Raw genomic sequence first — 19,037 nt, 5'->3', positions numbered from 1 at the left:
AATCACCTAAGGAAATTGGTAAAATATGAGGACGAGCTGGAGCTAGTAGATTCTGATTCAGAATTAAGGGATGTGTCTTCTCCAAATGGAAATGTGGAGGACATCTCAGTATTATCACCATCAGAAGATGGCATAGCCTTTCAAGAATTAGTATCTCGAATGTCAAAGATGCTAGATATTCCTTCTGTTTTTGTGTAGGAATCATCACATCCTCTCTGATATTTTGGGGGTCAGTAGTTAGGTAACTAATCATATTTCCCTTGTTATGAAATATGTCAACCACACAGCTTCTCTCTAAAGTTGATATATCAGTTCCCTGAAGAAGGACTTGCTATGTTTCATACTTGCGAGCCTCCTAATTCACGAGTGGCATTTCACAGATCAGAAAGTGCCCAAGCTCACTGCTCCATCGGATAACGAAGGGAAGAGACTGGATGTGTTAGGAAGAAATATGTTTTCTTCAGAGAAAATCAGCATATGCATATCCAACTATGAAGCTGTCATGGCTAAGAGACCCATACCATTTCTGGAGCAAAATATCCTTTTTTTAATATGCTTCTAGAGGAACACCAAAGATTATCAAATGCTGTTTTGACTGAAGGACTGAATGTTGCTAAGCAACAGTTGACTGTGGCTTTGAATCTTCAGATATTTCAGCAAGATCAGTAGCTTTGGCTGTGTCACTAAAAAGAGACACCTGGTTAAGATTGGTGGGACCCCCTCATGAGACAGAAATGAGGCTCTTGGACCTTCCATTGGAAGGAGAAGTCTGTTTAGTGTTCAGACTAAAGAGGTACCTGAGAGCATGAAAAATGTAAGATATGCTAGATCTTTTGGTTTCCTTAAATAGGGAAGAAATTACATTCTACTTCATTAAACAGGTATCAGAGGCAATATCCACATTTTTTGTCTCCTTCACATCATTACAGGTACCAGAGAAGGGCATATCATTTTCATCTGAAACATACAGCATCAACATCAATAGAGGAAGAAAGTTAAACCTCGTAATAATAAAGGGAAACTTTTGTCATTTTCATCTTCTGCATTGCCTCTGATGCATCAGATTTGACATAATGACACAGAGCTTCAATCCAGCCCGTATGGGCATTATTTAATCCACAGTTTGAGGATTAGTTGTCCCATTTTTTTTAGCAGTGGGAGTTAATAACATTGGACAGATGGATATTAGAAGCTCTTTTATACGGTTACACAATTCAGTTCAGAACCTCTCCCCCCAGCAACCCACCCACTTCCTATTTGGGGAGAGATCAGTCATCTTGATTTGCTAAAAATGGATTTCCAGCCTCTACTATAGTTAGATGCAGTAGAGGTAGTTCCATGAGATCACAGAGGGAACGGATCTGGATTTAAGGAAATTAAACACTTTTATATAAAGGAACTTCACTTCTGCATGTTGTCTCTAACACCTTCTCTTTCCCTCCAGGATTGTTTTGCAGCTCTGGTCTTAAAAGACCCATACTTCCACATTTCTGTAAACCATGTCACTGAAATTTTCCTGTTTCATTGTTGGAGACGACCATTTTTCAATACAAGACCCTCCTGTTTGAGTTATCTGCAGCACCCAGGGCATTTACAAAATGCCTGCCTGTTGTGGCAGTATACCTAAGAAGGCAGGGGATATATCTATACCTGTACCTAGATGATTTGCTAATAAGGGTCATCTAGGGAAGAGATCTTGTAAATTAAATATATTCACTATTTGTCAGTCTGCGATTACAGATAAACTGTGAAAAGCCATGTCTAAACCCTATTTAAAGGGTTCCTTGTTTAGGAGCCATAGTGGATTCAACTGTGAAGAGTGCTGTTCTCCCAGAGGGGAGAGAGACCCACATAAAAAGACGTATGTATTTCCTCTGCCGCTTACCGAGACAATTGATTCTTTATGTCCTTCAGTTGCTGGGTCTGCTGGCATCAACCACAGCAGTGACTCCTTATGCTAGTCTTCAGATGAGGTCTTCAACACTAGTTAGCAAAGAATTACAAACCAGGTTTAGACAGTATTTCCACATCAGGTGTATCATCATTTAATGTGGTGGACAAACAATCAAAATTCAACAAAAGATGTACTTTTTCAATCTCTTACATCATCAGTAATACCGACCATGGATACATCTACCCTAGGATATGGAGCCCATCAGATCAGTGAATTGTTGATCAGAGATCATTGTTCATCAAATAAACTTACACATCAATATTTTAGAACTGAGAACAATCAGACTAGCTCTAATGTATTTTCTACCTCAGCTCAAAAACAAAGCAATTCTGTTAGTAATAGACTATATGACAGCATTATATCTGTGAAATTATGTATCTGAACCTTTGGTCCTTTCACTTGACTATGCGGGGAATAGATCTTTAGATAAGCTAGAAGAAAGGCTTTCATTAGAAGTACAGAATGGACTGTTTTAGTCTAGAAAAGAATCCACACAAAAGTGCTATAGTCTTAAATGGAAGAGGTTTTTATTGTGGATTTCCATGTATAACATGGTTCCTTATATGGCACCAATTAATTATGTATTTGAATATTTATTGTATTTAAAACATGTCTTTTTTATCTTCAGTTAAGGTTAATCTCTCAGCCATATCAGCATAGCATGTACCTGTAGAGGGAAAATCAGTTTTTGCTAATGAGATGCAGTTAAGAGGTTTTGAAAAAGCCTTAATAATTTATATCTTTCAGTACGAACTCCTGTGCTCTCTTGGAATCTGAATGTATTACAACACAATTAATGGAATCTCCCTTTAAACCCATTCTTTTTCATTTGTCTGTCAAAAAAAAAAAGTTTTTGATAGCAATCACTTCTGCAACATGCATAAGTAAATTATATGCATTAATGACTGATCTACCATTCACTATTTTTCATGATGATAAAGTCATCCTTTGCACTCACTCTAAATTTTTACCAAAAAAAATTCTGATTTTCACATAAATCAATCTATAATTTTACCAGTCATCTTTCACAAACCCCGTACTCATGATGGGGATGCTAAATTACACGTGTTATATGTGAAGAAAGTGTTGTCTTTTTATTTAGAGAGGACTACAGCATTTAGACAGTCTTCCAAGATGTTCATAGCTTGTTGACCAAAAAACAAGAGAAAAGCTGTTTATATACAAAATCTCTCTAGATGGGTTAGATTTTATGAAGCATATAAATTGAAGGGATTATCCATTCCTCAAGGCAGCAGAACTCATTCATCTAAATCAAAGGCAGTGTGCATGGCTTTCTCCAGATATAGCTCTCTGGTGAAGATATGTACAGTAGTAACCCATAGTTGTGTTCACACTTTTAGTAATCATTGTTCTTTAGATTTGGAATCTAGATCTGGTGCAAAGTTTGGCAAGGCAGTCATGCACTCCTTGTTTAACTAGAATGCCTCTTGGGTCAGAGTACTTGTTAATGCATCCCATAGGTAGGAATACGCAGAGGACATTCAAAGGAAGAAATGGAGTTGACTTACCTGTAACTGAGATTCTTCAAGATGAACTCTGGATAGTCACACTCCCCACCCACCTTTCCCCGCTACCTCAGTCCTACTTACCAGAGGGCTGGGGGTTGCAGTTGAATGAACTGAGGTGGTGGGTCATCACACTCCTTTTAAACTCTTGCCCTAGAACTCAAGAGTTCAGTAGGGGTAGGGAGGAGAGTGCAAGGGAGCTGCATGGATGCTTCAACAGCTATTGCTGGTAGAATTTTACCATTTGGACTGCACCAGTCAGAGCATCCCATGAGTGTGAATATGCAGAGTCCATATTGAAGAACCTCGGTTACAGGTAACTAACCTTCATATATTCAGAATATGATAATGTGGGCTTTGATGGGCTCTTCAGGATAGACTTCCCTTCATCAGAGTTCAAATACACCTATGAACAGAGATGAGTTAAGGCAATAGGTATATGCTTAAGGCTCTACGATGACATCAGAATCTCAGCTTTCATTTAGAGAGAAGTTTCTAGCCATCATGATTGTGAAAAAAATCTTGAAAATATGAGTCAAGTGGAAGTGTTGCATAAATTTCTGCCTGAGTCAAAAAATCTATATGAAGGACAAGTGGTAGCAGCTATAGAGCCAGGGAGGAAGCCAGTTAGCCCACGTTTGTTTAGAAGGGATGCAGTCTGATTAGGGGGCAGGGCTTGAAAGGCCATCTGGGCTCTGCAGGACTGGATCCTTTTCATAGGGCCTTAGATGCCCTGCTCAAATCTGTGGGATCTGTTTAGATGACCTGCTTGGATCTATGGGATCTACTTTCCCTTCATGTGGCTTTTATATGCTCTTAGGGCTTTGTTTGTTTCCACCTACACTTTTATCTTCATGAATCGTATGAAGAGGAAAAAGATGCTGTAGGTCTTCAAAATATGATTGTTCTTTCCTTACTAACATGCTTTGATGAGCAGTGAAATAATTTCAGTGTCAATTTTAATTGTCATCATTGGGATACCATTGATAACAAATACTTCTCACTCATTTCATTCCCTTTCTACATCTTATTCCATGCTGCCCCTACACATAGAAGGTTCTTATAATCCATTGCTAAGTTACTGTGTTCAGATCATTTTCCCTTAAAAAAAAAAAAAAAAAAAAAAACCTCGTGATATGGGTCATCCACAAGAAGGTACTGTCTGTTGAAAAAAAACAAGCGAAAATATATTTTGACCCCTCACCCCCATGATTTACATGCGTCAAAACTGCATAACCTTATGACTTTCAGTTGAAACCTTTGCTGTTCTTTGCCTCATCCCCTACTGTTTTGGTACTGTCACTTGTTGTATTGCATCTATTATTAGATTTTAAGCTCCTGAAGTCAGCAACCATTTTAATGTCTCTTGTTAGCTCTGAGATATGCTTAGAATATTTTCTGGATGTTCTGTAATTTAAATAATCTAATGTTAGTTTGAATTTAAGGTTATTAAGAATGTTTGGGGTTATTGTTATATTTTGTAATAAATAGTAGTTATCTTGCATAACATGTATTTCATTGGTACAGTAGATTGCAATCCTAACATTCCCTACTAGTCAGAACTATCATAAAGTAGTTTTCAGTAGATATTAAAATAGTTTAGCAAGTTTAGATATTAAAATAGGTTCAGTTAATTTTTTGTTACGTTAAATTTAATTTTGTTGCTACATTGAAATCTTTTTTTTACCTTGTGTTTTTGGGTCAGGTTTCGACCAAATACTAGAGAACTGTGGAGTTACAATGCCGTTGTTGCTGATTCCAGGCTTCCCTCAGCTCCAGACATGCAATCGCGATGTAGTATTCTAAGCCCGGAACTTGCTCTTCCGACAGGATCCAAAGCTCTAACCACCAGGTCTCATGCAGCTTTGCACATTCTAGGTATAAATTTATGGTTGATGAATCAGAAAGCTGAAAAGTAATAGTAAATGCACTCTGCTCTGTGTGTGTGTGTTGTTTTTGAGTAGTGTCCCCATGGGTTTTCCACTTCAGGTGTGTTTACACCCCATACACCGGAGAGCAGAGTTTTTTTTTTGTATTAGTGCTCGTTCGACTTGCATATATGCCCTACGCATCCTCATGCCCTGCACAGAGGCTATATAGGGCTGCATGGTAGAATTGCTCTCAGTTCCTTCTCATCCGCCTCAGCCTGAGACAGAGTATTAGTATGCCTTTCTATTCAAAAATAGTCTGTTAGCCTCTGTCTCTCATTTCTATTTATTTTGTTTCAGAGGAATTGGTCTCAAAAGTTCTGCTCTGGGTTTAAGGGCAGGGCTAGGAAGAATCGTGAGATAAGACTTAGACTCTTAACAATGGAGCATTCTCCCTATCCAGCCTCAGATCTAGGCCAGGATGCCCATCCGCTCACCTCAGACATCGACCTGGGAGTGAACATCGTGCCCCTTGGACTTCAGCACATTCACCTGGATCTGTTGGAGGTAAATCCTCAGAGAAGACCTAAAAAAGGAGAGCCCATTCTCCTCAGAAGGAGCTTACTCTGAAGTCTCTGTCTCCTCCAACTAAGACTGTTTCAGAGACCTTACGTCCTGCCCTGGGTACTGTTGAGGCTCCAGGCACCATTGGTACTGACCTCATGTCTGGGCCTCTGGTCTCTTCTAAGAACAGAGACATCAAAAATGCTTCTGTACTGAGTTCGTCTATACCACAGAAGCAGAGCTCAGCCGCAAAGGAGTTTAAGCACTCTTCTATAAAAGGTAATACCTAGAATTCTTTTGGTACCATCTGTACCTATGTTGCCCTCCAAAACAAAGACATCCTCAGTACTGGGTAAACGGCATGCAACTTATGCAATCTTGGTGCCCCTTAAGACATTCTTATCAGTATTGACTAATCTACCAGGAGAGACCTGCTCGAACAGCTTATGTCCTTGGTATCGACAATGGAATATGACCCTGTACTTCAAACTTACTTAGTACCACAGGAATTCAGATATGCCAGAGATCTCCTTGTTTCGGATAAACTGGAGTCTCGCTCGCTAATGGGTGCCGAAATATTATCTGTGCTGGTGGAACTATGGTAATTGAAATTTGACCTTTTCCTGGTACTGCTCAATTCTCCAACATCTTCAGAGTGTGGTGGAAAGGCAGGACTTACATAAAACATGGACCCATGCACCCATGACCTGCTTCGAGCACAAGTGGATGCCTCCCCAAGTGTCATATGGATCTGCTCATTGGGCATACTGGGATCCTTGGATGGCATATCGTCAGTAATTTCCACAGGCTCATAGTCTGTCTTGTGGGGTCTACGGAAGAATAAATCCATCTACCCTGTCTATCCCGCCTTGGTTCCCTTAAGGTCAAGAGTCCATTGAGAAACAGGAAGCTAGAAGAGTTAAGAAAGTTATGCCTTAGACAAATATTTCTTCTTCCTCTACAGATGAGGCAGTTATTCCCTCCCCGACCTTCTACAACTGATGATTTCTGAGACTTCCAGGAGTTAATGAAACATATTGCATACTCCTTACAGATCCTCTTGGAGGAGGTCAAAGAGTCACAACATAAACTCCTGGGTATCCTTCAGTAGTCTCCTTCTGCCCATGTTGCCCTTCCCACCAGTGAGGGTTGTGCTGGATCCTGCCAAGACCATCTGTCAGACACCAGCAACAATGCCACCAATGTGTAAATGGGCTGCTAAAAATATTACAACCCAACTAAGGATTCTGAATTCTTGTTTACCCAGCCTGCACCCAACTCCCTATTTGTGGAGGGAGTGGTTGAATGTGGCAGGCAATACCATGCTAAAGCCACTCTGTACGATAAAGGTCAACAATGTCTTAATTGATTTGGCTGCAAGGTCTACTCATCCACAACACTTCAATTTAGAATAGCAAATTGTCAAGCTGTCATGGCTGTATACAACCATTCAAATTACACCAATTTCTCCATCTTTATTGAACATTTACCAGCTAAACAGAGTGAGCAGTTTTAGGCTATAATTAGGGGCAACTGTTAGCCAGAACGTTTTCTCAGGTCTCATTGGGATGCTGCAGCAGTGGTCATATGCACAGCATCCTGGCTTCAGCTTTTGGAATTTCCAAGGGAGGTCCAAAACATTGTTGAGGACTTTCCCTTCAATGGTTTCAAACTTTTTGTGGAATCCAAAGACAAATACTTGCATACCCTAAAGCAGGGGTCAGCAGCATTCGGCACGTGGCCCATCAGGGTAATCCACTAGCGGGCCACGAGATATTTTGTTTATGTTGACCGTCCACGGGCATGGCCCCACGCAGCTCTTAGTGGCCACAGTTCTCTGTTCCCAGCCAATGGGATCTGTGAGAAGTGGCGACCAGCACATCATTGTGGCCCGCCAGTGGATTACCTTGATGGGCCCCGTGCCAAAGGTTGCCAACCCCTGCCCTAAAGTATTCCAGAGCCACCTTGAGATCTCTTGGGATTTACACACTTGCGTACAAAATAAGGTTTAGTAGATCCCAGATGGCACAGAGATCCTGCCCCACATAATTTTCAACTTTTCAGAGACCTTATGAAGCACTCAAAAAGAAACTGTCTGTTTCTTCAGTGTCGACCACTTAAGTCCCATCAACATATAGACAGCAATTATGACAAGTTGGTCGTGGTCCTGAAACATCCCATAGAAATGAGCTGCAAGTGCATCATTCTGCCGCCTCCCTCCTTTTTTGGAAACCACCGCTCTCGTTTTCAGTTTGCATGGGAGTTGATTACATCAGACAGATGGCAGTTGCAAGATTGGGGTATTCCATCTGTTTTTACCTCCTTTTCCTCTTACCCACGCCTCTTCAGGGACCCCTCTCATGAGTCTTTCTTAAGACAGAAAGTCGTTTTCCGTCTCTGCATAGGAGCTGTAAAAATGTTCCAGCTCAGCACAGTGGGAAGGGCTTCTACTCCAACGATTTCCTGGCCCTGAAAAAGAATGGAGGATGGAGATCAATTTTAGATTTAAGACTCCTAAACAACTTTGTGAAATCCCCAAAATTCAGGATGTTGACTGTTGCAGCAAAAATCCCATCCTTGGAACCGGGGGATTGGTTTTCGGCTCCTGAACTTCAGGACACCTGTTTTCATATGTGATTCATCCATTTTGCAAGCAATTTCTTTGGTTTCTGATAGGTCAGGATCACTGATAGTACTGAGTGCTCCCATTCAGCCTCATTTCTGGCCCAAGGATGTTTTCGAAGGTGTTAGCAATGGTCACAGAATTATACCCAGGCATTGGAAATAAGCTATTTCCATATCTTGATGACTGGCTATACAAGGGCCAATCTTACAATCAGGTTTGCCATTCTTATCACAAAGAGTGGTCTCTGTTCCACAAGCTAGGGTTGTAGCTCAATGTTGAGAAATCTACTTGGACTGCAGTTCAACAAATAGGGGCCTCCTTAGACGCAGTATCATCCAGGCCTTACCTTTCTACAGTCAGATTCCTGGTGTTAATAGGTCAAATCTCAAAGATTTAAACCAACCGATACACATCACAAAGAAATTGTCTGCAATTGCTCGGACACATGGCAGCATGTACCTGTTTGATGCTTCGTGGTAGGCTACAACTTTGATATGTCCAGGGCTGACTCAGAATTGTTTCCACAACTCAATTTGTGGCAAGTCCCAGTCAGGTTTTGTGCAGGAGTTCTTTCATTCAAACTCCTCCTTCCATCACCATAATGACAGAAGCATCACTGATAGACTGTGAAGCACATCTAGGGCCTTTACCACTCAGGCCAAATGGTCAACCCAAGAGGCACTGTTGCACATCAACCACCTCAAGTTGAGGCAGTCAGGAATGCCTCTGTCTGTTTCCTAACTTTAGTCAGAAACAAGTCTATAAGGCTCTTGACAGACAATATTAGCCTGTATGTTCTATATCAATTGATGGGGAGGGGCCAGATCGCCTTCTCTTTGTGCTGAAGCAATAAAACTCAGGAACTGCTACTTAGACAACTGTGTACTAAACTCTGCTTCTTCTTCGAGTAGTGTCCCTATCGGTACTACACTGTAATTATGCTTGCATCCTTCTGCTGCAGATCAGAGAACTTCGGTAGCACTGTCCGTTATGCCCACACATGCGCTCTCTCCTCATGTCCTGCCACAAGGCTAGTCAGCGCGTAGGGATTATATATGTATTTATTTATTTCCATCCTTCTTTCTGGGGATCCTTCCTTCCCCAGCGGCCTGTGCTCAATTCTATGGGCGTCAAGAAGTGCCTCGCCTGCAGTGAGGGTATCCCTATCACAGAAACGCATTCACAGTGCATTTGTTGTCTCGGGGAAGGACACATTCCTCAAAGGTGCCCTTTCTGTCAGCAGCTTAGACCTCGGTCTCCCAAGGACAGAGAACTGAGGCCGACGATTATATTCATGAAGGCAGCACTCAAACCTTCTCTGGACCTGTGCCAAGAGTCTCCACAGAGACATGAGTCTTCCCCACATCCCTCAACATCCAAGGGCTTTTGGGTAAAGAAATCTTCCGCCAACCTCTCTTGTAAGTTAAAAAAGAGAGCGTGAAGTCCCCAGAGTGAGCTGCGAGCTCGCTGCAAATTATCACCAACGTGCTTGGTAACCATGGTACCGAAGACAGGCCAAGCCTGGTACCCATGGCTCAAGGAAGACTACCGTGACAGGCACTGTTGATGTGCCCACAGACCCAGTGGGTACGGGCACAGAGTCAACGGCACCTAAGGAGAAGGACAGGACCAAACACTCAAAGGCACCACTGGTACACGATGTCCCATTGGTACTGACACCTCATTCTGTACCTGAATGGCCAGTGTGAACAAGATTTCTGTCCCCCATAGCACCACTGTGGCACTGAGCCAGTCGGCACTGCTGGAATTCCGGCACTCGAGGGATCCCCGTGTAACTGACATGCCGAGTCTCTTCTCCTCAGCCCTGGGACTTCTGCACCAAGTCTCTACCCAGCACAGTAATCTCCCCTACTGCCTTGCCATGTTCCCCTGCTTTCCAGTGTGGACTCAGATAGCAAACCAGAGGAGGGGCTATCTCTGTAGTCCCCCCAAACCCTCTACGGGGCCCGATACCAGCAGGGCCCCTGGGCATATCTTCAGATGGTCCACTGCTGCCATCCTCTTACGGCCATCCATAGGCACCACCACCCAAGTGTCCATACTGGGACCCCTGGGCTGCATACCATCCCCCATGCATCTTGGGATTCTAGTCCCAGGTGTGAGCCGCTGAGACACACTTTCTTAGCCACGGTGTCCAGGACTTTGGAGGAAGTCAAGGATATGCACCACAAGCTCCTGGACATCCTTCATTCATCTTCCTCTTCAAAATTGTCCCTCCCTATCAATGAGGCCCTTCTCGACCCTGCAAGAACCATATGTCAGACTCCAGCGTCGGCTGCGCAGACTTGCAAACAAGAAGACAAAAAATACTATGTCCTTGCGAGAGAAACAGAGTTCCTCTTCTCCCATCGTCCATCCAACTCTATTCTAGTGGATGCTGTCAATTCTCATGGCTGTCAACATCACATGAGGTCCACTCCCTACTATAGGGACTACCGTTTGGACTTATTTGGGAGGAAGATGTACTCCTCGGCCATGCTTCAGTTTCAGATCACCAGCTACCAAGCGCTTATGGCAAAATATGATTATGAGAATTATTTGAAACTGAACAGTTTTACTGAGCAGCTGCCCAAGTCACATCGTGAACAGTTTCTCTGCAAAGAGCTCAGTGCCCTCAAAGGGAAGATCTTGGATGATTGCACCTCCTTTGGGAAACCCAACAGGTGGAGTTGATAGGCATGTCACATCACTACTGCCATTGAGATGGATCTGGCTGCAGTATCGGTCAAGGGCAAACCATAGCATTGTCTTTGCTGCCAGCTGCCTTTTTTGGATGATGGCCTTAAATTGAACCAATTGATTCACCTTCTATCTCAAGCCTCACCGAGACAACAGAGAGGCTATATTACATACTCTAAATGTCAGAAGAGCCCTGCCTTTCTACCTGGGCAAGATGAAGGCCTTCAGGAAGTCCCCCAGACTTTTCCTGTCCATTATGGGCTGGGCAATATCAGCCCAAAGGCTTTCCGAACTATATTAGACAATGTTACCAAGTTTGCAGTATGACCCCTCCAGATACCGTTCATACATGCTCCACAAGGTCAATTTCCTCATCCGTTGCCTTCTTCAGGAATGTCCCTGTCTCAGAGATCTGTAGAGCGGCGGCATGAGTCCACACCTTCATCGAACATTATGTGATCACTGGAAGTTCTCTGCTTCTGCTGCCATCTTTGGCTCCACAGTGCTGTCATCTGTAACTGACCTGACTCTGAAGTCCCTGCCGTCCAGAGGGGATACTGCTCGGGAGTCACGTACAGTGGAGCACCTATAGAGACACTACTTGAAGACGTTACTCACCTTCTGCAGTAACGATGGTTCTTCAAGATGTGTGTGTCTCTGGCTGCTCCACAATCCACCCTCCTCCCCTCTGTTTTGGAGTTCTTGGCAATGACTCTGTGGTAGAGAAGGAAGTGAGTGGAGTTAGCCTGTGCACGGTAACTACCCTTGTGGTGGGGCACGAGGAGAGACAGTGAATATGTAGGCTTAACGGAAACTGCTAATGAAGTTCTTTGATCAGTACAGGGACGCAAACACACCTACAGTGGAGCACCCATAGGAGGACATGTCTCAAAGGTGCATAAGGTGAGTAACTACTTCTGCTTATTTCCCAGGTACGAAATACGATGGCCTATTACCTCAGCAGACACCTCTCCCAGGACTGAATGGGAGTTGGACTCTTGAATGCTCAATCAAATATTTCTGAGTTGGGGAGTTCTGGACATAGACCTCTTTGCCACTGTTACAAGAAATGCAAATGATTTTGTTGCAGGGCAGGAGAGGGTGATCAGGCCCTCACTTGTTGGGAGACACCTTTTTTGTTCCATGAACGTGACGCCTTCTGTATGCATTTCCTCCACCACCCCTGATTCCGAGGGTGATAAACAAAATCAAGCATGGCAAGGTTAAAATGGCCCAGACAGATCTGGTATCCTTACCTTATAATTCACCCAGCTGTTTGTCACGCAGTCACTCTTCCATCCATTCTTCATCTCCTTTCTCAAGATGCTGGATGAATGTTTCACCCCAACCTGAGGATTATTCGTCTCAGAGTTTGGCTCCTCGATGGACTACAGGCCTAGAGACTTCCTGTTTTGAGGTGGTACAACAGGTATTAATGAACAGTAGAAAGGAGTCCACAAGATTCACTTACCTTCATGACTGGGAAAGATACAGCATTAGGTGTGATCAGAGATGTTCTCCACCTGCTCACTCGTCCTCTCGACTGTTTTGGACGACTTTCTAGAGTTAAAGACCAGATTATTCAGGTTCCATCAGGGTATACCTGACAGCCATAACAGCTTTTTGTTGCTCGATTGAGGGATTCAGTTTTTTGCTTATCCCACAACTGAGGTTGCTCAGAAGATTAGGTAATTTTCCCCCTCAAGGTTAAGGAACCCACTGCCAATTTGGGATTTAAATCAAGTATTTAAATGCCTTATGAATCCTCTCTTTGAGCTAATTGTTTCCTCTTCCCTCATTAATTTATCTATGAAAGCTGCCTTGTTGTCTATTACCTCTGCTCAAAGGGTTGAAGAAATAAGAGATCTAATGGTGGACCCCCATTTCCAGTATTTTTCAAGGACACAGTTTCTTTATGTCCACATTCAAAACTTTAACTTGAGTTGTTGTCTGAGTTTCATATTAACCCAGTCATCCATCTTCTGATATTTTCCCCAAAACGTCATCAGTCCATTTCCCACCTTGGATGTTAGGAAGGCATCAGCCTTTTATCTGGGCAGAACAAAGTAATTTAGAAGCTCACCCAGTCTGTGTGTATCCATTGTGGGTAGGTGTAAAGGTTCAGCAGTTTCCACCCAAAGATTCTCCAGGTGAATTTCTAACTGTATTATATAGTGCTACAAATCTGCTGAAATTCAGCCTCTTAAGATGTTAGCCCATTCCAGGTGGTCTCGCTCTACCTCTGTGGTGCTGCTCAAACACGTTCCGGTTCTGGACATTTGCAAGGCTGTAACTTGGATGTCAGTACATACCTTTTCTAGAAATTGTGCGATAGTCTAGTCTTCAAGATCAGATGCTGCCTTTGAAATACAGCCTTGTTGTCAGTCTTGGACGTGATTCCAAAGCCCCCTCCTACTGTTGTGAATGCTGCGTGGTAATCACCTGAAATGAAGCACCTATGGGGACACTACTCAAATAGGGAGAGGTTATTCACCCTTTGCAGTAACCGGGATTCTTTGTGATGTGTCTCACCATGAATGCTCCACTACAGTTCTTCCTTGTCCTCTTCTTCATAGTTTCCTTTGGGGACTTTGCAGTGGAGAAGGAACTGAGGGCAATTTGACTGCACAGGCCTTTGTAGCGTCAGTGCAGGGTACAAGGAAGCGTAGGGTGCATGTGCAGGTCAACTGAGGACTGCTACCAAAAAATTTTGATCAAAGGTACATTGGGTGTAAGCACATCTGAAGTTGAGCACCCATGGGCACACAAATCTCGAACTGCATATACTACACAGGGTGAGTAACCTTCCCTTCAGTTATAGCCTTCAGGCTGTTGGAAAACACTTATTTATTTATCTTTTATGTCTTAGTACTATTATGGAGACAGAGTTATGGATAGAAGACCTCAATTTAAGAAACCAGTACTTAGTCTGGTGGCTTTCCAAGTTTTTGGGTTTGATTCCTTTTTTTCCTACATTTGTAGCCCTTTTGCCAAACATTAATGGTAATCAAATCAAATGGGTTTGTCCCCCTTTTCAGTCTTCCTGCCTATGCTATCAGGGCTTAGGCTGTGGGTTAACTGCTTTAACGGTTAGAGTAGCAAATGCAAAATGGTCTTGGAAATGTATTTTGTAGATTGTTCAAAAAACAGAATAAATGTTTGTTGCAACCTCCCAAAGACAGGAACCCCCGCCTCCCCCGGCAAATGGCTCTTCAGAAGTACCTTTAAGACCCAAGCATAAAAGGTTACCCTCAGTAGGATGTTGTAGCAGATTCCAGAGGAAGAGAGAGCTCTGTTTTTTTATATATACACAAATGCGAACTGTGTGTGTGTTCTGTACATCAGTTGTATGAGATAGGGCATGCTGACTGACAACTGTCTGATATGGAGGGTCTTAGAATGAAAGTTCACAGGTAAAACAGAATTTCCACTTAATAGAAGGCTCTGTAATCTGGCGAACAAAAGGTATAACAATGTCCAGCTAGACATATTCAAACTGAAACTGAAGTGAGGATAACCATTTTTAACCATGAGGATAACCATTTGAACAACTTAACAAGGGATCTTTTTGTTCTCTATCACTTAAAACTTTCAAATAAAGATCAGATGTCTGTCTAAAAATATTCTCTAACTCAACCACAAGATATGGGCATGATGCTGGAATTACTGGGTGAAATTCTGTGGCTTGTGTTATGCAGGTCAGACTGTATGACAGGGTGGCCAAACTGCAGCTTGTGAGCCACATACAGCTCTTTTACAGTTAAAAGTGCAGCTCCTGGGGCTCACTGTCCCCGCCCCCTTCTCCTCATAACAGACTGGCTGGGAGGGGAGCTTGTGGTTTCTGCCCTCTGGCGGGGCTCAGGGCACACCTGTCCAGCCTTAATCTCCTCTTTTCCAAACTAACCATATCTGGTTCCTTCAGCCTTTGCTCATATGGCTCGCATTCCATCCCTTTGATCATCTTTGTTGCTCACCTCTAGATCCTTTCCAATTTCTCTGCATCCTTTCTATACAGCTGTGACCAAAATGGGACACACTACTCCAGCTGTGGCCTAATCAGCACTGAGTAGAGCTGTACTATCACCTTCTGTGGCTTGCATGCTATGCCTCTGTTAATGCAACCCAAAATTGCATTTGCTTTTTTTTGCAACAGCATTGCATTGTTGACTCATGCTGAAGTTGTGATCCATCACATCTCCCAGATCCTTTTTAGCAGTGCGGCTGCCAAGCCAATTATCCCCCCTTCCATATTTGTGCATTTGGGTTTTCTTCCCCATGGTAACACTTACATGTCACATATCTGGTGTGCTTGGAGGAGTCTCACTTTCTGGCCCAATGTGTCATTTCGAAGATATTCACCCCTCAGACCTGCAGGGACTTGAGGCTACAGGCCTGTAAGTTCTCTGAGGCCCTGAAGCCAAGATACCTGCCCCCAGAACAGTCTCTTGTGCATATCCCTATATTTTGCTGAGGTCCTTGCCTTCTGTGCCTATGAGACACTTGCAGGTATCAGAGTTGGCTGCAGGATCTGGGTTTATTTTCATTACCAACTGCCAGAGGCACTATCTCATGTCAGCATCTTTCAGCAGCACCATACCCAAGAGAAGCCCCCATGACCTCGCACTGATGGCAACCTTGATGGCACCAGCTATTCTGGCAGCTGCTCCTGCCTTGGTATCAGAACCACCCAGAAAAGGTACACTATCTGCTTCTGTGCCAGTGTCAACCCTATTTCTTAGCACTGACTTCTGCTTCCACAAAACTTCTTCCAGAAATAAAGAGAAGAGGAAACATTTTGGCATGAGAGAACTTGTATATGAAAAAAAGAACATACCCACTTTTCTACACCAAGCATCCCAGTTTGGGAGCCATTGCTGCCAAATCAATCTGTGTAGGATGAGTTGGCACTGATGTCAGAGGATCTCGATCTTCTTCCAGTATCCAGGACACTGTGTCTCCATGTCTTAGTACTTCTGGCAGGGATCCTGGTATTCTCTCTTGAAGTCACAGCCTATTTCCCAGCCCTCTGGCCAGATTATTCCAGTTCATGGAAGTAGTAAGGAACAGCCTTGGTGCATTCTAAGGCAGGCTCACGGGTCCCCAATGCCATGCTCTGTGTCTCAGTACATTTCAGCCCATTTTTCACCCTATCCCAGATGTCTCTTGGAAGGAGATGCTTCAAGATCCTGTATAGCTGCTTACATGGCTTTTCATACAAGGGTGAATTTAGGCCCATTTTGAAGCAGCTAAGCTAAAACCCTGGGTACCATCTGACTCGCACTCTAGAAGAGATGTCTCCACTTCTTTGGCACTGGTGAAGACACCACAACTGTTGGCACTAGTACTGACTGTTCTGATACCTACAAATTATACCAGTTCAGCTTGCTGTCCCTTTCAGGGACCTGACACATCGACTAATGGAAGACTAGGATATGGGATATTTTGGAAGAGGATGTCCCTTAGGACACTGACAAATCTGCTGATGGATATGATGTAGAGATCACCTCACCTGATGAAAACGTAAGATTTACTGTCATGTTATCACCTGATGATTTCAAACTGTTTGCCATCTTCACATAAAGAGCCTAAATCTGGAAAAAGGTACTTGTACAGTGGAGCCAACAGATCTCTTGTTGGCATCTTACAGACCCAGGCTGAAGGGAAAAAAAACCACGATCCCCATTATCCATAAGTTGTGGTTGAAACCGGCTTCCACCTCACAGGTCTGTAGTAGAACACACTGTACGTATCCCAGTTCTCTTTGAGGAATTCCATTTTTGGGGTAACCCCTGTCTCCAATTCCCTTGTGGTATCTGTAGCCCAGGATGGATTAAAATGGCCCAGATCTCTTTATTCAGCACCCAAAGATGGGGAAGGCAGAAGACTTGGATGACTTTCGATTCAGGTTTTATTTTTCAGGCTACTTTGACATGAGAGTGGGAAGTTGCCAGGCTATAAAGGCAAGGTATTCCTATTGTGGTCTGGGAAACATTGTGGCCTTATCTGTACACCACAACCTCTTCAGTGGCGCAGATAACATGGTGCTAGAGAAAATTGAAGTCCACTAGGGTCACTGCTAGATCTTGTAGTCTTTCTTAGCCCTTGACCTTTTTTAGAAATACCTACCATCCTTACCCAACTTCATGTTCTACAGATGGGACAGTCTTAATTTGGCAGTGATTCTCTTCACAGAGAAGATTCCAGTCTCTTTCAAGACCCACCTATCATAGGAGGCCTTAGCAGCAATAAAGGAGCCAGCATCCTCAACGATCATCAACCCAGACCATTTCATCTGTTTGTAAGAAGTGGATTTGATGGTGCACCCAATAGATACACACATTTATTTCCCCATCTAATTCCATTCTGTTCGCTCCTTTCAGTCCTCATTTATCCTTCTTTTACACCACCTGATGTGTGATTATTTCCAGTTTCTGGATCTGGGAGACTGTCCTTGACCCACTTTCCATCCAGTTTGGCACCAGGCCTCCTCACAACTGTCCTCCCCTTCCTCTGCAGGAACGCTTCTTATGAGAAGGTCCTCCTGGAAGAATTTGACTTGCTCCTGTCAAAGGTACCATAGAATAAGTCCTGCTAGAACACCAAGAACAGGAATTTTACACTTGTTGTTTTCTCATCCCCAAGAAAGTAGGAAGTCCGAGAATCATTCTATATCTGAGGAACAAATAAGATAATCAAGAACTTGAAGTTCAGGATGACCACTTTAGGGGATCTCCATTCCTTCATTGGTGTAAGATGACTGGTTTGCAGCTCTAAATTTGAAGAATGCATACTTCTACATACATTCTGTTCCTTTGTGACAGCTTTCACTGATTGGCCATGCAAAGATAGAACTCTTTGTGGCAAGAGAATAAACAACTCCTTTATATTGCACCAGTTAGATAGGGAAAATATTTTCACAGTTTGCCACATGGCCACATCAACAACAGTATTTAGAACTCCTAGAGTTGTCCAAGAAAACTCCTCACCTTCTTCCTCTTTTCCAATAAAATGGAGGTCAGTTGCAGAATCTAAATCTGACGGGAGGATAATTTCCTAATCTGTATAGACTCTTTTTTATGCATACAGAGTGCTGATAATTCTCCTTCACTCAATGAAGGCATCTACCTTGAAGCATTATAGACAAAAATGGACATTTTACGCCTGAGACACCCGCCTGGAGAGGTGGGAGGCTGTCTGCCATGGAGAAAGGGATTTAGCAGCCCCCAGAGACAAGACTCCAGCCATGGAGCTGTTGACCTTGGAATATTTCACTTTAGCACATCAGCATGTTCCTTAATGAAACTTAATTTTGCCAGAAAAATTCTGACCAGCTCTATTTCTAAGCAGAGACTCTCTCAAATGGATTAAGAAGTGCATAGAGCTATACTTAACTTCAGCTAGGATGCCTGTTCCTGCAGCTAATCTCAGTTTTCTACATGTTATTTCTCCATCCTGATCTTACTGTTGATTCTTGACCCATTTGATAAGAATATGTAGAGACTGAAAGTCAGGTGAGAAACTTGTGCTTTAACTCTTCATTTTACTTATGTATATAAAGCATACCTGATGCCAAAGGAGGAATGTGTATGTAAGGCTGTTGTTGAGAGGTCCTATGCCATTGGCCACATAACAGGTTTAGTCAAATATTTCTTAGTTTATTGAGAGCAAATTCTTAGTAAAAAGAGTTGCCTTTGGTGGTAAGGCTGTATATTTTAGCACAGTGACTTCTTCAAGCATAATTGGAGGCAAAGTTCTATTCTTCTGCTACAGTATGCTTATGTGGGTGACGGGCAAGATGA

At 43.1% G+C, this 19,037-nt stretch overlaps 1 protein-coding gene across 26 annotated transcripts in view; it reads left to right on the top strand.

Annotated features, from left to right (window-relative positions):
• The window catches only part of MYCBP2 (MYC binding protein 2), a 418,792-nt gene that overhangs the window by 142,084 nt on the left and 257,671 nt on the right, over nucleotides 1-19,037 (top strand). For all 26 annotated transcript variants that reach the window (XM_043534235.1, XM_043534264.1, XM_043534248.1 and 23 more), the window contains one exon: nucleotides 5,186-5,358. In XM_043534235.1, coding sequence (XP_043390170.1) covers nucleotides 5,186-5,358 — 173 coding nt within the window. The remainder of the gene's footprint in view (nucleotides 1-5,185; nucleotides 5,359-19,037) is intronic.

The sequence above is a fragment of the Chelonia mydas genome, chromosome 1, assembly GCF_015237465.2.
Source record: "Chelonia mydas isolate rCheMyd1 chromosome 1, rCheMyd1.pri.v2, whole genome shotgun sequence".
Classification (NCBI taxonomy): domain Eukaryota; kingdom Metazoa; phylum Chordata; order Testudines; family Cheloniidae; genus Chelonia; species Chelonia mydas.
Note: the sequence above shows the minus strand (reverse complement) of the source record. Positions and strands in the feature narration are given on the sequence as shown.